The 17,479-nt window shown below is 44.3% G+C and overlaps 1 protein-coding gene across 2 annotated transcripts; it reads left to right on the forward strand.

The window, feature by feature from the left end:
* Positions 1-186: 186 nt before the first annotated feature.
* LOC106613979 (histone H2A deubiquitinase MYSM1) lies at positions 187-16,594 on the forward strand. 2 transcript variants are annotated; one of them, XM_014216874.2, is made up of 16 exons: positions 188-301; positions 7,799-7,874; positions 7,984-8,054; positions 8,164-8,244; positions 8,373-8,451; positions 8,523-8,621; positions 8,740-9,449; positions 9,526-9,656; positions 9,794-9,894; positions 12,129-12,286; positions 12,402-12,507; positions 12,640-12,714; positions 14,891-15,079; positions 15,149-15,278; positions 15,567-15,730; positions 15,897-16,594. In XM_014216874.2, exons 1-16 carry the CDS (start codon positions 246-248, stop codon positions 16,251-16,253), a joined length of 2,583 nt encoding a protein of 860 aa, XP_014072349.2. In that variant the 5' UTR covers positions 188-245; the 3' UTR covers positions 16,254-16,594. The 2 variants fall into 2 exon arrangements, 1 of the variants encoding a protein (XP_014072349.2); XR_001330587.2 differs by lacking the exon at positions 15,149-15,278 and having other exon boundaries at positions 187-301; positions 15,897-16,246.
* Positions 16,595-17,479: the final 885 nt, after the last annotated feature.

A 17,479-nucleotide genomic window follows, 5' to 3' on the forward strand; every position in this document is an offset into this window, starting at 1 on the left:
CTGCAGACCACTGTAGATCTTTAATTTATCAGTGGTAATGAAGGAGAAGAGGTTAGGAAAGCAAAATATTTTAAAAGTATTGAGTCTCAACACTCCTTGCAAATATATTCTCCACCGCTTGCATTGCCCAATGTGGAAGGGTGACTGTATCACACTCCCACCACTTGGTGCCGATGTCGAGGAATCCTCTCATTGTTGTGAATGAGTACACTTGGCCCGTTGTTTGAAATTTGTCTGTAGCCAACATGGCGGACGAGCTGGACGTTGATATCGAAGGAGACGAATATGATGCTAAATTGGGGTAAGAGCGTTTTTTGTGTTTCATTGATGGGCTAAAAGTCATTAATATAACGTTTAAACGATATTTGGGCAACTCAGAGAACCAAAGCCAGTTAAATAAAAAATAACCCGTTGGACACGCAAAAGACATGGCTAGCACGGTAACTAGCTGCTAACGTTAGCTGATGACAACAGGTCGCTTGATCAGTAGATTATTCTAGCTAGTTAATTTAACATGTAATGGTCGCCCCCTTCGACTACCAAACAACGTCGTAAAAGAGATTGATGTGGCTCCAGTCATCAAACTGCCTCAGCCATGTGAAACCTGACACTCATGACACGCCCACTCCACTGTCTTTGCTGCAGCAGTTTTTTTTTTTTTGATAGGACGGATGTTGTTTTTCTTCTAATTAATCAGGAATTCCTGCTTTCCTGACATTTATCCTCCATTAATAAATAATAGCCAAAATTTTGATTTTCTTTTGTTTGTATTTTATTAGGATCACCATAACCAGGGTTCTCGAGTGGCGCAACGGTCTAAGGCTCAGCATCTCAGTGCAAGAGGCGTCACTACAGTCCCTGGTTCGAATCCAGGCTGTATCACATCCGGCCATAATTTGGAGTCCCATAGGGCGGTGCACAATTGGCCCAGCGTCGTCCGGGTTTGGCCGGGGTCATTGTAAATAAGAATTTGTTCTTAACTGACTTGCCAAGTTAAATGAAGGTTACATTTTTATTTTATTTTAAATAACCTGTTACTGAAGCAGCATCTACTCTTCCTAGTGTCCACATAAAATATGACAGAATACAGTACATCTATGCTGCAATCATGTGCTAGTCGGAACTAGGAAACTCTGAAATTTACGACTTGATAACTGGTTGTAGTTATTACACACCAAGTTAGCAAGTCGGACATTTCAGAGTTTTCTAGTTCCGACTAGCACGTGAACGCAGCATAGATGTACTGCATTCACCAGCCCACAAATAAATATGAACAATAGAACCAACAAATTCCCTACTGACATACAATACATCAGCACATATACATGTTGTCCTTGTTATCAAATAACATTTTATTGGTTGCATACACATATTTTGCGGATGTCAGGTGCAGCGAAATGCTTGTTTCTAGCTCCAACAGTGCAGTAATACCTAACAATAAAAAACAATGCACACAAATCCCTCAAATTTAAGAATTGATGAAATATCAGAACGAACAATGCCCGAGCAGTTTACAATATACACACGTACACACACATACATGCATACATACATACAGTACCAGACACACACACTAATTTAAGGGTTTTTCTAAATGTTATACTATTTTCTAAATTGTAGAATAATAGTGAAGACATCAAAATTATGAAGTAACGCATGGAATCATGGAGTAACCAAAAAAGTGTTAATCAAATCAAAATGTTATATTTGAGATTCTTCAAAGTAGCCACCCTTGTCTTGACAGCTTTGCACACTCTTGGCATTCTCTCAACCAGTTTCACCTGAAATCCTTTTCCAACAGTCTTGAAGTTCCCACATATTCTGAGCACTTGTTAGCTGCTTTTCCTTCACTCTGCGGTCCAACTCATCCCAAACTATCTCAATTGGGTTGAGGTTGGGTGATTGTGGAGGCCAGGTCATCTGATGCAGCACTCCATCACTCTCCTTGGTCAAATAGCCCTTACACAGCCTGGAGGTGTGTTTTGGGTCATTGTCCTGTTGAAAAACATGATAATCCCACTAAGTGCAAACCAAATGGGATGGTCTATCGCAGCAGAATTCTGTTGTAGCCATACTGGTTAAGTGTGCCTTGAATTCTAAATTAAATCACAGACAATGTCACCAGCAAAGCATCCCCACACCATCACACCTCCTCCTCCAAACTTCACGGTGGGAACCACACATGCGGAGATTCGTTCACCTACTCGACGTCTCACAAAGACACAGCAGTTGGAACCAGAAATCTCAAATTTGAACTCGTCAGACCAAAGGACAGATTTCCACCGGTTCTACCATTGCTCGTGTTTCTTGCCCCAAGCTACTCTCTTATTATTATTGGTGTCCTTTAGTAGTGGTTTCTTTGCAGCAATTCGACCATGAAGGCCTGATGCATGCAGTCTCTTCTGAACAGCTGATGTTGAGATGTCTGTTACTTGAACTCTGTGAAGCATTTATTTGGGCTGCAATTTCTGAGTCTGGTAACTCGAATGAACTTATCCTCTGCAGCAGAGGTAACTTTGGGTCTTCCTTTCCTGTGGCGCTGCTCATGAGAGCCAGTTTCATCATAGCGCATGATTGTTTTTGCGACTGCACTTGAAGACTCCTTCAAAGTTCTTAAAATGTTCCAGACTGACTGACCTTCATGTCTTAAATGAATGATGGACTGTCGTTTCTCTTTGAACTGTTCTTGCCATAATATGGACTTGGTATTTTTACCAAATAGGGCAATCTTCTGTATACCAACCCTACCTTGTCACAACACACCCGATCGGCTCATTTTGCATTTAGAAGGAACGAAATTCCACAAATTAACTTTTAACAAGGCGCACTTGTTAACTTCTTGGGGCTATGTGGGACGCTAGCGTGCCACCCGTGGTGCACCCTATCAACAGCAGGTGCATTTCAAGAGCGGCAAATTTGAAACCAAATAAATGTCAAAATTCAAATTTTTCAAACATACAACTATCTTACACCCTTTGAAAGATAAACATCTCCTTAATCTAACCACGTTGTCCGATTTCAAAAAGGTTTTACGGCGAAAGCATAAAGTTAGATTATGTTAGGAGAGTACATTGACAATAGCTGTGTGTAATGTTTTGTCAATTCAAAGACAGGGTCACCAAAACCATAAAACCAGCTAAAATGATGCACTAACCTTTTACAATCTCCATCAGATGACACTCCTAGGACATTGTGTTAGAACTAAAAATGCATGCATTGTCTATCAAGTTCATATTTATATCCAAAAACAGCGTTTTACTATGGCATTGATGTTGAGGAAATCGTTTCCCTCCAATAACCGGCAGTCAAGTCAGCACCACAAATTAAATAATTAAAATTAGAAAACATTGGTAAAATATTATATTGTCATTTAAAGAATTATAGATTTACATCTCTTGAACGCAATCAACTTGCCAGATTTAAAAATAACCTTACTGGGAAATCACACTTTGCAATAATCTGAGCACTGCGCCCAGAAAAATATGCTTTGCTATACAGACAAACGGCCATGTTGGAGAGATCTAAAATCGAAAATACTATGTAAATAATCCATTACCTTTGATTCTCTTCATCAGATGTCACTTCCCGGAATCCCAGGTCCATAACGAATGTAGTTTTGTTCAAAAAAGCTCATCATTTATATCCAAAAAGATCCGTGTTGTTAGCACATGATCTAAGCCAGCCGGACTTCTCGTCATGAACAAGGGGAAAAAATATATTTACGTTCGTTCAAACATGTCAAACGTTGTATAGCATAAATCATTAGGGCCTTTTTAACCAGAACATGAATAATATTCAAGGTGGACGAATGCATTCTCTTTTAAAACGTTTTGGAACGAGGGTACCCAACATGACCTCGCGCGCCAGAGTCTAATCGGCCATCACCGTTCCAAGGCTCTTGTTCGGTCAGATCTCATAGTAGAAGATTCAAAACACTTTGTAAAGGCTGGTGACATCTAGTGGAAGCAATAGGAAGTGCCAAAACATTAATCAGCCCCTGTGTGTTTCAATGGCATAGGCTTAAAGGTAATTCAACACATCAGGTATCCACTTCCTGTCAGAAAATGTCTCAGGGTTTTGCCTGCCAAATGAGTTCTGTTATACTCACAGACACCATTCAAACAGTTTTAGAAACTTTAGGGTGTTTTCTATCCATATATAATAAGTATATGCATATTCTAGTTACTGGGTAGGATTAGTAACCAGATTAAATCGGGTACGTTTTTTTATCCAGCCGTGAAAATACTGCCCCCTAGCCCCAACAGGTTAATTGAAATGCATTCCAGGTGACTACATCATGAAGCTGGTAGAGATAATGCCAAGAGTGTGCAAAGCTGTCATAAAGGCAAAGGGTGGCTACTTTGAAGAATCTAAAATGTGTTTAACACTTTTTTTTGGTTAGTACATGATTCCATATGTGTTATTTCATAGTTGTGATGTCTTCACTATTATTCTACAATCTAGAAAATAGTAAAAAATAAAGAAAAACCCTCAAATGAGTAAGTATCCAAACTTTTGACTGGTACTGTGTGTATACAGTTGAAGTTGGAAGTTTACATACACAGCCGAATACATTTAAACTCAGTTTTTCACAATTCCTGACATTTAATCCAAGTAAAAAATCCCTGTTTTAGGTCAGTTCGATAACCACTTTATTTTAAGAATGTGAAATGTCAGAATAATAGTAGTGATTTATTTCAACTTCTATTTATTTCATTACATTCCCAGTGGGTCAGTAGTTTACATACACTCAATTAGTATTTGGTAGCATTGCCTTTAAATTGTGTAACTTGGGTCAAACGTGTCGGGGTAGCCTTCCACAAGCTTCCCACAATAAGTTGGGTGAATTTTGTCCCATTCCTCCTGACAGAACTGGTGTAACTGAGGCAGGTTTTATAGGCCTCCTTGCTCGCACACGCTTTTTCAGTTCTGCCCACAAAATTTCTATGGGATTGAGGTCAGGGCTTTGTGATGGCTACTCCAATACCTTGACTTTGTTGTCCTTAAGCCATTTTCCCACAATGTTGGAAGTATGCTTGGGGTCATTGTCCATTTAGAACACCCATTTGCGACCAAGCTTTAACTTCCTGACTGATGTCTTGAGATGTTGCTTCCATGTATCCACATAATATTCCTTCCTTATGATGCCATCTATCTTGTGAAGTGCACCAGTCCCTCCTTCAGCAAAGCACCCCCACAACATGATGCTGCCACCCCCGTGCTTCATGGTTGGGTTGGTGTTCTTCGGCTTGCAAGCCTCCCCCTTTTTCCATCAAACATAACGATGACCATTATGGCCAAACAGTTCTATTTTTGTTTCATCAGACCAGAGGACATTTCTCCAAAAAGTACCATCTTTGTCCCCATGTGCAGTTGCAAACCGTAGTCTGGCTTTTTTATGGCGGTTTTGGAGCAGTGGCTTCTTCCTTGCTGAGCGAGCAGCCTTTCAGGTTATGTTGATATAGGACTCGTTTTACTGTGGCTATAGATACTTTTGTACCCTTTTCCGACAGCATCTTCACAAGGGCCTTTGCAGTTGTTCTGGGATTGATTTGCACTTTTCCCACCAAAGTACGTTCATCTCTAGAAGACAGAACGCGTCTCCTTCCTGAGCTGTATGACGGCTGCGTGGTCCCATGGTGTTTATACTTGCGTACTGTTGTTTGTACAGATGAACGTGGTACCTTCAGGCATTTGGAAATTGCTCCCAAGGATGAACCAAACTTGTGGAGGTCTACAATTTTTTTCAGATTTCTTTTAGAATTCCTCATGATGTAGGGCAAAGGGGCACTGAGTTTGAAGGTAGGCCTTGAAATACATCCACAGGTACACTGCCACTTGACTCAAATGTTGTCAATTAGCCTATCAGAAGCTTCTAAAGCCATGACATCGTTTTCTGGAATTTTCCAAGCTGTTTAAAGGCACAGTCAACTTATTCTATGTAAACTTCTGACCCACTGGAATTGTGATGCAGTTAATTATAAGTGAAATAATCTGTCTGTAAACAATTGTTGGAAAAATTACTTGTGTCATGCACAAAGTAGATGTCCTAACCGACTTGCCAAAACTATAGTTTGTTAAGAATTTTGTGGACTGGTTGAAAAATAAACAACCTAAGTATATTAAAACTTCTGACTTCAACTGTATATATAAAGCTGTGTATAGACTGTATATGAATAGAAAAGGTGTGTACAGTCCTGGCCAAACGTTTTGAGAATGATACAAATATTAATTTCCACAAAGTTTGCTGCTTCAGTGTCTTTAGATATTTTTTTTCAGATGTTACTATGGAATACTGAAGTATAATTTCAAGCATTTCATAAGTGTCAAAGGCATTTATTGACAATTACATAAAGTTGATGCAAAGAGTCAATATTTGCAGTGTTGACCCTTCTTTTTCAAGACCTCTGCAATCCGCCCTGGCATGCTGTCAATTAACTTCTGGGCCACATCCTGACTGATGGCAGCCCATTCTTGCATAATCAATGCTTGGAGTTTGTCAGAATTTGTGGGTTTTTGTTTGTCCACCCGCCTCTTGAGGATTGACCACAAGTTCTCGATGGGATTTAGGTCTGGGGAGTTTCCTGGCTATGGACCCAAAAAATTGATGTTTTGTTCCCTGAGCCACTTAGTTATCACTTTTGCCTTATGGCAAGGTGCTCCATCATGCTAGAAAAGGCATTGTTCTTCACCAAACTGTTCCTGGATGATTGGGAGAAGTTGCTCTCGGAGGATGTGTTGGTACCATTCTTTATTCATGGCTGTGTTCTTTGGCAAAATTGTGAGTGAGCCCACTCCCTTGGCTGAGAAGCAACCCCACACATGAATGGTCTCAGGATGCTTTACTGTTGGCATGACAACACAGGACTGATGGTAGCGATCACCTTGTCTTCTCCGGACAAGCTTTTTTCCGGATGCCGAAAACAATCGGAAAGGGGATTCATCAGAGAAAATGACTTTAGCCCAGTCCTCAGCAGTCCAATCCCATTACCTTTTGCAGAATATCAGTCTGTCCCTGGTGTTTTTCCTGGAGAGAAGTGGCTTCTTTGCTGCCCTTCTTGACACCAGGCCATCCTCCAAAAGTCTTCGCCTCACTGTGCGTGCAGATGCATTCACACCTGCCTGCTGCCATTCCTGAGCAAGCTCTGTACTGGTGGTGCCCCAATCCCACAGCTCAATCAACTTTAGGAGATGGTCCTGGCGCTTGCTTGACTTTCTTGGGCGCCTTAAAGCTTCTTCACAACATTTGAACCGCTCTCCTTGAAGTTCTTGATGATCCGATAAAATGGTTGATTTAGGTGCAATCTTACTGGCAGCAATATCCTTGCCTGTGAAGCCCTTTTTGTGCAAAGCAATGATGACGGCACGTGTTTCCTTGCAGGTAAACACGGTTGACAGAGGAAGAACAATGATTCCAAGCACCACCTTCCTTTTGAAGCTTCCAGTCTGTTATTTGAACTCAATCAGCATGACAGAGTGATCTCCAGCCTTGTCCTCGTCAACACTCACACCTGTGTTAACGAAAGAATCACTGACATGACGTCAGCTGGTCCTTTTGTGGCAGGGCTGAAATGCAGTGGAAATGTTTTTTGGGGATTCAGTTCATTTGCATGGCAAAGAGGGACTTTGCAATTCATCTGATCACTCTTCATAACATTCTGGACTATATGAAAATTGCCATCATGCAGACTTTGTGAATTAATATTTGTGTCATTCTCAAAACATTTGGCCACGACTGTACATCATTATCACATTCTTGCTAGAGTGAGAGATGATAGCTATATCACTTCTATGTCAGGGGCTTTGGTGAGGGATCAGCGCTACTCCAGAACCAGTACCCGCAGTCAGCATGGAAGAACAATACTGGAGTCTTGGTAAGAAGTGTTGCTGCCAAATCAATATGCCATGATGGAAGTACTGTGTGATGGTCTTCATGTGTGTGTTGACTCTCTCTCTCTCTCTCTCTCTCTCTCTCCCCTGTAGCCATGGGAACTAGACAGCTCGATCAGTGCAGAGAACAGAGAGGTGATAGAGAACATGCTGCTGGAGGAACAGTATCCTTCTCATAGACCATACACACACCCCTGGGATAGATTTTGATGTGTTTGTGTCTGTTGTTCTTGATATAAGATGTATTCTAGTCCTTATTAAGCACTTCTCTAGGTATTATTTGACAGGTAAAGAGATGTCCAAGAGTGTGTGGGCCAACTCACCTAACTGCAAGCCTAAACCCAAAGTGAAAAAGTGAGTCAGTTGTCCCATTTGTCCTTGTGTTGATCTAAACCTCTTGTGAAAACGTTCACTTCCCACACCCTCTGATGTGTGTGTTGTTGCCTCTGACATGATACTGTTACTGCTGTGTTTTCACCCAGGTCTCCTGCCAAGCCTTCAGGTTCCTCTACAGCCACTCGCTGGTCTCAGCAGGAGAAGGAGCTGTTTGAGAAAGGACTGGTACGACCCTCTCTTCTCCTCTCTTCTCTTCTCACTGATCTCAGATGACACCCTACTTTTTATACCCCCAGGCTCAGTTTGGCCGTAGGTGGACTAAGATCTCCAAGCTGGTAGGCAGTCGGACCATTCTACAGGTGAAGAGTTACGCCAGACAGTACTTCAAACACAAGGTAACACTGTCCTCTAGTCGACATCTCTCCCAGCTCAGCCAACCAGGATATATTTGAGATATCCTACAGTCTCTGTCCTCTCTCACCATGTCACTCTCCCTGTCCTCTCTGCCTGCAGGCTAAATCAGAGTGCAATACCACTGCAGTGGCAACCCCTACAGCCCCGCTGGTTTTAGGCCAGGTCCCAGAGACAGGGTCAACAGTGTTCACCTCTGGCCTGTCTGTCCCCACCCACCTGTCAGCTCTGACCAACGCTGTCCGGATAGAGAGACTGGGGGACGAAGAGGAGGAGGAGGTGGACATCACTGATGACTTCAGCGATGAGGGAGGGAGTGGAGGAGGAAATGGAGGAGAAAGAAATATTGAGGGGAATGGTGAGGACCTCCAGGCTGGAGTTAGGACTGAGACACATGAACCTGGAGCGCCAGAGGAGCTGGACAACCATGGAGAGACTCACCAGGTGCAACCCAACCAGACACACCTCGGGCTGGAAGAGACGGATCAGGAGCAGCCTAACTGTAGCCCTCCATCACCCCTCACAGCCACCTGCCCAGCAGAGCAGGCCCCCAGCGGACAGTGTGAGGGGGGAACTGCTGAGCCCCTGAGGGACCCAGTGGAGTCTGGAGAGGAGACAGGGGGGTCTGGGTGGCAAGAGGCAGGGGAGGAGTTTGAAGAGGAGGAGCTTACAGCCCCCGAGCAGGAAGCGGAGCTGGACCTGGCGACTATCACTGAGGAGGAGAAACAAGCTATCCCAGAATTCTTTGAGGGACGGCCATCCAAAACCCCAGAGAGATACCTGAGGATCAGGAACTACATGCTGGACCAATGGTACACACACAACCACAACCAATCAGAGACATCAAGGTTTCACTTTCAACATGCTTTTTGTGTGTGTTGGTCTCAGGTTGAAGAGTAAGCCCAAGTATTTGAACAAGACGTCAGTGCGTCCTGGTCTGAAGAACTGTGGAGATGTCAACTGTATCGGCAGAATACACACCTACCTGGAGCTGATAGGAGCCATCAACTTCAACTGTGGTAACTAGGACTCACTACTAGTGTGATTCTCTCATTCTTTTTCTCAGTCCTATCTTTCTTGGTTATGCAATTTTTTCTGATTTGTCTGATCTACCTGTCTGATCTACCTGTCTATTCTCTCCACTCTTCCCCTCCAGATCAGGCAGTGTATAACCGTCCCAGGGTTGTGGATCGTTCTAAACCCAGAGAGAGCAGAGACACTCTGGAATACCAGCTTGCCCAAAGACTACAGAGCATGGTGAGTCAACCCCTGACCTCTGTAACCTCTGACCCCTATAACCTCTGACCCCCTACTGTATCCCAGACCCCTCTAGCTGGTCCAGACAATAGAGCATTGTGAGAGAACACCTATCAATGTCAGGTATTTGTCAGGCCTAGGTTTGTCATTTATATTTGGTTTATTAAAGATGGAATCTACATTTAGGGAAACAGCGGCAGTTTCCCTCAGCACATTTGTTATTGTTTTGTTGATGAAATGGAGGAGAGGAGCGTCCGGCAGCGTGGGAAAAATATTTTCAGTACATATTGTGCTGTTTTATCCATAGACATTAAAACCAGTAGATAGTGATAGCGCTGACGTCATCCATGTATTCCTATGGAAAACTCCCAATGGCGCATGCAGCCGGAAGTATTTGAATTTGAAGTGTGCCATATTGCTGAATGGCACAAACAAGTCGCTAAGGATCATGGTGAAAGTGGCCGTAACTAGCAAAGGATTATGGTCGATTTAGGCGTTTTCATCCTGCCTGAGAGTCAACTCTATGCTGCCGGCCCGTGATTGGTCTGTGTCAGCACGTGGTCCTGTGTGAGCTCCACACCCAGCAATGCAGTAATCAATATAGCACAAAAGTAACACAAGGTAGAATAAAAACACACAGAATGTAAGTCAGTACAACTCGAGAAAGTAAGAAGCTATATACAGGTTCAGTTCCAATACTATATTTACAGTGTGCAGGATACTGGAGTGATAGAGGTAGATACACAATATATACAGAATTATGTAGACACCCCTTAAAATTAGTGGATTCGGCTATTTCAGCCACACCTGTTGCTGACAGGTGTATAAAATCGAGCACACAGCAATCTCCATAGAATACATTGGCAGTAGAATGGCCTTACTGAAGAGCTCAGTGACTTTCAAAGTGGCACCGTCATAGGATGCCACCTTTCCAAGTCTGTTCGTCAAATTTCTGCCCTGCTAGATCTGCGCCTGTCAACTGTAAGTGCTGTTATTGTGAAGTGGAAACGTATAGGATCATCAACTGCTCAGCCGCGAAGTGGTCGGCCACACAAGCTCACATTACAGGACCGGCGATTGCTGAAGTGTGCAGCGCGTAATAATCGGTTGCATCACTTGGTTTCCATGGCCGAGCAGCTGCACACAAGCCTAAGATCACCATGCGCAATGCCAAGCGTCGGCTGTAGTGGTGTAAAGTTACACTCCATTGGACTCTGGAGCAGTGGAGAAACACGTTCTCTGGAGTGATGAATCACGCTTCACCATCTGGCAGTCTGACGGACAAATCTGGGTTTGGCTGATCCCCGTAGAACGCTACCTGCCCCAATGCATAGTGTGAGTGGATCATTTTAAGTCCTTAGGGATTTGGACACCCAGGAACTTGGAAGTTCTCGACCCGCTCCACTGTAGCCCCGTTGATGTGGATGAGGGCGTGCTCCCCCCCCCATTTCCTGTATTGACGTTGAGGGAGAGGTTGACGTCCCGGCACCAAACTTCCAGGTCACTGACCACCTCTCTAGGCTGTCTCATCGTCGCCGGGGCTCAGGCCTACCACCGTTGTGTTGTCAGCAAACTTGATGATGGTGTTGGAGTCGTGCGTGGCCACACAGTCCGGTGAACAGGGAGTACAGGAGCAGACTGAGCACACACCCCTGTGGGGTCCCTGTGTTGATGGTCAGCGTGGCGGAGGTGATGTTGCCTGCCCTCACCACCTGGTGTCGGCCCGTCAGGAAATCTAGGATCCAGTTGCAGAGGGAGGTCTTCAGTCCCAGGTTCCTAAGCTTGGTGACGAGCTTGGAGGGGAGAATGGTGTTGAACGTTGAGCTGTAGTCAATGAACAGCATTCTCACATAGGTATTCCTCTCATCTAGGTGGGTTAGGGACGTATGGAGTGCAATTGAGATTGCGCCATCTATGGATCTGTTGGGCGGTATGCAAATTGGAGTGGGTCTGGGATGATGTCGTTGATGTGTGCCATAACCAGCCTTTCAAAGCACTTCATTATTACAGATGTAAGTGCTACAGGGTGGTAGTAATTGTGGCATGAAGCCTTGTGAGTGTTGACCTGATTTAAAGACCTTACTCATGTCGGCCTCGGAGAGCGAGATCGCCCAGTCCTCTGGGTCGATGGGGGCCCTCGCGCACGGTTCGGTGTTATTGTCGAAGCGTGCATAAAATGAAGTGTCTGTGACCTGTTATAGCTGTATGACATGTTGATTGGTTGTGTGTCGTAGCGAACCAGGAAGCGTCGCGTGAGGGACGTGTGGGGGAACTGGCGTGATGCTAAAGACCTGGAGGGACAGACATACGAGCACCTGAGTGCAGAGGAGCTAGCCCTGAGGAGAGAGATGAGGAGACCTCATAAACCCTGTAAGGTCTCTAGGCACCGAGGGTGAGTGGGTGGTGAATACTACCAATGATGTCTGTGTGTGTTGTCACAACACTGGATCCTTAGAAATGTGTACTGTACATTTAAATGCAGTAAAAGTCTCTTTCTCCATTATCAGGTTGCTGGATCCGTTCCAGCTGATTCCGTGTCGTGTGTTTGGAAAGGAAAGGCAGGAGCCCTTTCAGGTGATAGTGTGTGCCGAGGCTCTCCTCATCATGGACATGGTGGGTACACACATCTACACGTATTTAATAAAGCAACAATGTTCACGCATGAACACACAGACAGAGCTATCAGTGTGGGTTGTTTACCAAGGTCTTAGGGCTCAGTGTCTTTGTGTTTGTATTTTTACACAGCATGCCCATGTGTCGATGGGTGAGGTCATCGGGCTACTGGGTGGATCCTACAGCGAGGAGGACAAAGTCCTGAAGGTGAGACTACCACCTCATGATGATGATGATGATGTTAAAGAAAATGCTGATAACACTAGTCTATCCTGTGTGTATCTACAGTGCATTCACAAACTATTCAGACCCCTTGACTTTTTCCACATTTTGTTACGTTACAGCCTTATTCTAAAATGGATTAAAAATTGTTTTTATCCTTATCAATTTATACATAATGTATAAAATGTATGCATTCACTACTGTAAGTCGCTCTGGATAAGAGCGTCTGCTAAATACACTAAAATGTAAATGTAAACGTTTCGGGTAGCCTACCACAAGCTTCCCACAATAAGTTGGATGGATTTTGGCCCATTCCTCCTGACAGGGCTGGTGTAACTGAGTCAGGTTTGTAGGCCTCCTTGCTCGCACACGCTTTTTCAGTTCTGTCCACAAATTTTCTATAGGATTGAGGTCAGGGCTTTGTGATGGCCACTCCAATACCTCGACTTTGTTGTCCTTAAGCCATTTTGCCACGACTTTGGAAGTATGTTTGGGGTCATTGTCCATTTGGAAGACCCATTTGCGACCAAGTTTTAACTTCCTGACTGATTTCTTGAGATGTTGCTTCAATATATCCACATAATTTTCCTCCTCATGATGCCATCTATTTTGTGAAGTGTACCAGTCCCTCCTGCAGCAAAGCACCCCCACAACATGATGCTGCCACCCCCGTGCTTCATGGTTGGGATGGTGTTCTTCGGCTTGCAAGCCTCCCCCTTTTTCCTTCAAACATAACGATGGTCATTATTTACGTAAGTATTCAGACCCTTTGCTATGAGATTCACAATCCTGTTTCCATTGATCACCCTTGATGTTTCTACAATTTGATTGGAGTCCACATGTGGTAAATTCAATTGATTGGAAATGATTTGGAAAGGCACACACCTGTCTATGTAAGGTCCAACAGTTGACAGTGCATGTCAGAGGAAAAACCAAGCCATGAGGTCAAAGGAATTGTCTCTAGCGCTCTGAGACAGGATTGTGTCGAGGCACAGGTCTGGAGAAGGGTACCAGAAAATGTCTGCTGCATTGAAGGTCCCCCAGAACACAGTGGCCTCCATCATTCAAGACTCTTCCTAGAGCTGGCCGCCTGGTCAAACTGAGCAATCGGGGGAGACGGGCCTTGGTCAGGGAGGTGACTAAGAACTCGACCACTCTGACAGCGCTCCAGAGTTCCTCTGTGGAGACGGGAGAACCTTCCAGAAGGACAACCATCTCTGCAGCACTCCACCAATCAGGCCTTTATGGTAGAGTGGCCAGATGGAAGCCACTCCTCAGTAAAAGGCACATGACAGCTCGCTTGGAGTTTGCCAAAAGGCTCTTAAAGGACTCTGACCATGAGAAACAAGATTCTCCTGTCTGATGAAACCAAGATTGAACTCTTTGGCTTGAATGCCAAGCGTCATGTCTGGAGGAAACCTGGCACCGTTTATCACCTGGCCAATACCATACCTACGGTGAAGCATGGTGGTGGCAGCATCATGCTGTGGGGATGTTTTTCAGCGGCAGGGACTGGGAGACTACTTAGGATCAAGAGAAAGATGAACGGAGCAAAGTACAGAGAGATCCTTGTTGAAAACCTGCTCCGGAACGCTCAGGACCTCAGACTGGGGTGAAGGTTCACATTCCAACAGGACAATGACCCTAAGCACACAGCCAAGACGCAGGAGTGGCTTCGGGACAAGTTTCTGAATGTCGTTGAGTGGCCCAGCCAGAGCCCGGACTTGAACCCGATCGATCATCTCTGGAAAGAACTGAAAATAGCTGTGCAGCAACGCTCCTCATCCAACCTGACAGAGCTTGAGAGGGTCTGCAGAGAAGAATGGGAGGAACTGCCTAAATACAGGTGTGCCAAGCTTGTAGCGTCATACCTAAGAAGACTCGAGGCTGTAATCGCTGCCAAAGGTGCTTCAACAAAGTACTGAGTAAAGGGTCTGAATACTTATATAAAAGTGATATTTTATTTTAAAAAATTGCGAACATTTCTAAAAACCGTTTTTTGCTTTGTCATTATGGGGTATTGTGTGTAAATTGATAAGGACAAAAACAATTTTTAATACATTTTAGAATAAGGCTGTAACGTAACAAAATGTGGAAAAAGTGAAGAGGTCTGAATACTTTTCAAATGCACTCTGTTTGTGTGTGTGTGTCTATGTGCTAGATTGTTGCAGCGGAGCCGTGTAACAGTGTGAGTACAGGTCTGCAGTGTGAGATGGACCCTTTGTCTCAGACTCAGGCCTGTGAGCTGTTGTCTAGCCTGGGCTTGGCTGTAGTGGGATGGTACCACTCTCACCCCACCTTCCACCCAAACCCCTCTATACGGGATATACACACACAGGACCAGTTCCAGGTACGTGTGTGTGTGTCTGTGTTTGTGTCTGTGTGAAACTGTGTTCTGACTCTCTCTCTTTCTCTCAAGAGTTATTTCTCTCGAGGCGGAGCCCCGTTTATTGGGATGATTGTGAGTCCGTTTGACCCTGCTAACCCCTCCCCCCGCTCCCAGACCACCTGCCTGATGGTCAGAGAGGACCAAGGACCTGGACCACAGAGTATGACACAAACCTCTTAACATGACCCATTTCACAACCTCTAATCAACTACAGGACCCATTTCACAACCTCTAATCAACTACAGGACCCCTTTCACAACATCTAGTCAACTACAGGACCCCTTTCACAACCTCTAGTCAACTACAGGACCCCTTTCACAACCTCTAGTCAACTACAGGACCCATTTCACAACCTCTAGTCAACTTGGTAGAAAAATATAAATAAAAAGATAGTCTGAGTGTGCATATTCATCCTCTACCTCTCTCTTTCCCTCCCTCTGTCTCTCAGAGCTGCCCTACAGGTTTGACTACCAGTGTTCCCAGCAGCAGCCTGACTGGAGCCAGCTGATGAGGAGGGCAGAGTGGATCATCCACAAGTATAAACACGCCCACGGCAGTGTCCAGATGGACAGGCCGTTCCGCAGGGACTCTCATCTCACCTGTCTGGAGAAGGTAGGTCACCTTGTCTCTATTCACTCTCTTACCCTGTTTCACGCTGTCTCACCCCTCTCTGCTGTCTGAGTCCTTTCTCTTCTTTCTCTATCATCCCTGCCTCACTTCCATCTCTCAACATCTTGCTCTCTTTCTCCTCCCTGTCACACCCTCTGTCTCTATCTAGATGATGTCATCTTTAGGGAGGTATCTGGAGCCCCTGCCAGAGGAGGAGGGAGACTACTTCCTCTCCCAGATCCACACTCTCTTCCTGTCACACTTTGTTGCTGAGAAACCAAGAGACGAGGATGAGGGCGAAACCTCGGACTCCTCAGAACCAATCAACACCCATGCCTTCCCCTTCACTCAGCCAATCAACATCAGAGGAACAGATGACACAGGAACAAAGGAAAACTGGGAGAATGAATCGGTCTTGCCCATTGATAGTATAGAAACCACTAACTCGCACACAGCTAACCAAGAGAACTTACATCCGATGCAGTTTGGTTCTGTGTTGTTAACTGGTCATGATTATCTATTCTGAATCGAATAGATTTCTCTATATATTCAGTTTGTAATGCGGTAATCTGCAGTTGAAACAATAACAAAGCGTTTTCCCTGCCCCTATTTTGGTAAAAAGCTGGGGGTTGGGGCTGGAGATGTGTAACCCCTCAGACAGCTATGGATGCAAGGACTGACCATCCATGATATAAAAATGATAGTTTCAACCATGTTTTGGAGCTATATAGTGTTTGTTTAAAAACATTGTAGTAAAACAAGTGTATATTTTGGGTTCTGATGGGATACAACAGTTCAAGAATCAATGGGTACATATAAATCATTTATCGTTCCCAAAATGAATGAAGCTCCAGATTGCCCTTTTAACCCCTTGTATGGTGTTCATGTTTTTGTTATTCACCGTGTTTGCAGTTCTTATGGACCCACAACATTATTGGGTTTTTAAAACAATACAGCCATAACAATTTACGTAAAAATACTTAATACTTAAATGTTGACTTATATCAATTACAAGCAATACAGACAGCATACATGGTTAATATTTGCCATTTACCTCTGCTAGATCACATTTATTAATACAATTTTTTTTTTTTTACCAAAATAAATTATAATCAAGACATGGGTGGAATAAATCATGTTCATCTTGAACAAATATAAATGAAACAAGGTTAACATCACTATTGATGTTTATGGCTTTGAACTGAACAAATTGGAAGGACAAATTTTACGGAAATGTTAAATGAGCCCAATTGAACACAAGTGAGGGCCGGTCTACACCCCACATGAGGGACAGAGTTTTACATTTGCAACACACACAGTATTTCTTGCACTTGATGCATGTGTGTCTTCCTGTCCTTGTTGCTATCGGCTGCAATCTAGAATGATAAAAACACTTAGTTCAGGAATTTGACTAACATCTCGCTCACATATATAGTTACAGCAGGCCAAGGTAGGAGAGTCAGACACACACACATGCAACATCACTTACTTCCCGTATTGGAGTTGTTGGTTTTGTGGGTCGGGCGGATGGGGCACCAGCATCCTCCTCACGATGGCTGCAGAAGCTGGGGTCCTTGGAATATGTTGCCGCCTCTAGATTTGAGGTCTCGCCAATAACTTGCCCAGCACCTCGATAAAGCACCGTCTCCTCTGGAGTATCTCTGTTCCAATCTGGGTTCAACGCCATCCAGATGACACGCGTTGTACACCGAGATGTCCAAGATGTTGAAGAATATCAGTGTCCGGCATAGG

The sequence above is a fragment of the Salmo salar genome, chromosome ssa10, assembly GCF_905237065.1.
Source record: "Salmo salar chromosome ssa10, Ssal_v3.1, whole genome shotgun sequence".
Lineage (NCBI taxonomy): Eukaryota > Metazoa > Chordata > Actinopteri > Salmoniformes > Salmonidae > Salmo > Salmo salar.